The sequence below is a fragment of the Pseudophryne corroboree genome, chromosome 3 (genome assembly GCF_028390025.1).
Source record: "Pseudophryne corroboree isolate aPseCor3 chromosome 3, aPseCor3.hap2, whole genome shotgun sequence".
Lineage (NCBI taxonomy): Eukaryota > Metazoa > Chordata > Amphibia > Anura > Myobatrachidae > Pseudophryne > Pseudophryne corroboree.
The window spans coordinates 771,060,190-771,063,217 of NC_086446.1; the positions used below are offsets into that span (position 1 = coordinate 771,060,190).

Consider the following 3,028-nt stretch of genomic DNA (forward strand, 5'->3'; position numbering starts at 1 on the left):
TCTGATTTTGTTACTCAAAAGTTAATTGGAAATCTATGTTCTGTGTTCCATATTGGGGTGAACACATTTCTATGTTCTTAAGTTTTAGTATTTACCTAGACTCATTATTGACTGGTTACGTTAATGTTATGTTTTATAACAATTCTATTTGTCAATATTCTATTATACACGATAGAAAATGGAGAATGAGAGGTTTTATTATAGACGATGCCTTTATTCTTCTTGCATTATACGTGCTTAATTATATATGTATGGCTTTTACTTATGGTGATGTCTTAAATCATATACTGTATGTTAATGTCCTTTTTTTTTACCTCAATAAAATATATATTGAAAAAAAAAAAAGTATCACCTGAAATTATGAAGGCGGGGCCGCAGTACCATATCTCCCGCGGTCCCTCTCTCTGACAACGGCTGTAGCCCCGCCCCCCACTGCCTCTGTAGCTAAGAATGTTTCAGGGATGTAGTTTTTGCATTTGGAAAGAAAAGCTGATGAATGATTGGAGGGTTGCCATGCCAGAAAACTGGAACACACACGGCTACCCTGTGGATTATTGTGCGATATGTAAATATATGATGACGTCAGGAGAAATAATTTGTGCTCTTCATGTATTTATAGGGATTCAGAATGTTCAATGAAAGCGATGGGGACAGTGACCCAACATCTCCCAACAATTACACCCGTGATCATTTATTCACCATGCTGGTTCTGGCGGTCACCTTTCTGGTGGGTGTCCCTGGCAATATTCTGGTGTTATGGGTCACTGGCGTGAAGATGAAAAGGACAGTGACTACCGTTTGGTTTTGGAACCTTGCTTTGGCCGACATAACCTGCTGCCTGAGCCTCCCGTGCTCCTTCGTACAGTTCTTCTATCAGGAATGGCTGTATGGGCCAGTCATCTGCAAGATCTTACCTTCCATCGTAATCCTTAATATGTCTGCCAGCATCTTCACCCTTGTGGCCATCAGCATCGACCGCTGCATCCTGGTTGTCCGGCCTGTGTGGGCACAGAATCACCGCAGCCTGCGGATGGCGTGGCTGGTCTGCCTGGTCATCTGGATGCTGTCATTCCTGATGTGCCTCCCCGTCTTCATTTACAGAGAGACCTTCCTATTCAACAACATCACTAAATGCATCTATAAGTATTATTTGTATAGTCACGATGAGTATTTAGCCATTAGTTACGCCATTACGTATACACGTATGACATTCGCCTTCCTATTCCCACTTGTCATTATTTCTGCCTGTTACATCCGTCTGACCCTTACAGTACATAATACCAGGTTTGTAAAGGAAGGCCGCAAAACCACCAAGGTGGTCTTCAGCATCATTGTAGCTTTCTTTGTGACCTGGGCTCCCTACCACATCATTGGCATAATCCTACTATACGATGGCAGCAGAGCAGTGATTATCCTGGATGGGGTCTCCCAGGCCTTGGCGTACTCCAACAGTTGTATCAACCCAATACTATACGTCTTCATGGGCAAAGACTTCAAGAGCAAGCTGCGTCAATCCCTGTACAGGCAGGTGGAGAGCGTGTTTAGGGAAGAAACCATCACAAGATCCACTGAACACAGCAGGAACGAAACCACCATCCTGGACAGTGCAGCAAACATCACCGGCTCCTACCTTTAATTACCAGAGGGGCCTGCTGCCTGCTATTGCTGCAGTTTCGAAATGTGTGGCTAGTTGCGCGCATGTGTCGGATTGCAAAGTTAACAAGCAGCTTAGGCTTTTAGGGACTGCATCAGCTGCAGTCCCTAGAAGCCAGGCATGGCTGCCCTTATAGCAGGGGAGGGGCTTCCCACTTTATGACATGCCTGGAAATGTTGATTTTGGGCCTGAGTCAGGTTGGTTTGCAAATTCTGCTAGGAAGCACAATTTGCAATCCTTTAGATCGCACGCTGGGGGCTGCCCATCGCAGGGCAAGGCCGCCCAGCACGATGACCTCCGCCTCACCCCCTTTATCAAGAAGAAATTGTGATTGCATCACAATTTCTGCTTGATAGCAGAAATTAAGGTTGCCTCCTGCCGGCACAGCTTAGCAGCCATCTTTTCGATGTGATGTCACGCAGACGCTGCGATCATGCCCCCCTTTGCGGCCTCACACCCCCCGTTTTCAGGCCACGTCCCCACAATGCTCTATCTCTGCCTAGGAAACGAAGCATTGCAGCCACACCCACAACACACACACCTCTGACTGATTGACAGGCAAAGGCGATCGCATTTTCTGCAGCCCCCTGCAGAAAATGCGGTCGCATGTGCAGGATGGGCGCTACGCATGCACCCGTACATTTTATTTTTATTTTTGCGGTTGGATCGCATTCTGTGATCCAACCTGAATTAGTCCCTTTATTCAGATTAGGCGTGTTTTTGGTTTGTTTTTGTGGTAAATAAATTGTGGAAATATATTCAACTACATGGTTTTCTTATTCCTCTCATTTATATATGGCGCTATGAGCAAGAAGGAGCACGAGGAATGTGGAGTATCAAAACTATTTTTAATTTGCAGAAAAACAAGAAAATCTCTGGTACGCTGCTCGCTCTCTCGGGGGTGTGGCTTATATGCCTGTTGAGACTCACGCCTCCAGTTTTCCTGTGAAGCAAGTTCATTTCGATGAGCACTTGTTATTTTTTTGGGGGTATGTGGACACCCATAAGTCACCATTGAGATTGTTTGGATAGTATTACACTATATTATTCCTTTATTTTATGTTTTATATACCCAGATAGGTGAGGAGGATTCCCGAGGACCATCCGAGGACAAATTAAGGGACATATTCACAGCACTTTTTATATATATATATATATATATATATATATTATACGTGTGCACTTCGTAATAATCGACACCCTCTTCCGGGACGTCTTCCTTGCAGTGGAGGCCGTTGGGGCGCGTGCCCAAGCTTCCACTGTATGTGCATTGTGGGAACACGCCTGTCACAACTGAGGGCTGATGCTGACCAGGGAGAAGCCTCAGTTGTAGGGGCTGAGGTATATGTGTACCTGGGAGGCAGTACAGGGTTC

At 45.3% G+C, this 3,028-nt stretch overlaps 1 protein-coding gene across 1 annotated transcript; it reads left to right on the plus strand.

Annotated features, from left to right (window-relative positions):
• The first annotated feature begins 628 nt into the window (after nt 1-628).
• On the plus strand, nt 629-2,358 carry LOC135058249 (C3a anaphylatoxin chemotactic receptor-like). Its single transcript, XM_063963786.1, has one exon. It carries the CDS (start codon nt 629-631, stop codon nt 1,634-1,636), a length of 1,008 nt encoding a protein of 335 aa, XP_063819856.1. The 3' UTR covers nt 1,637-2,358.
• The last annotated feature ends 670 nt before the right edge of the window (nt 2,359-3,028 follow it).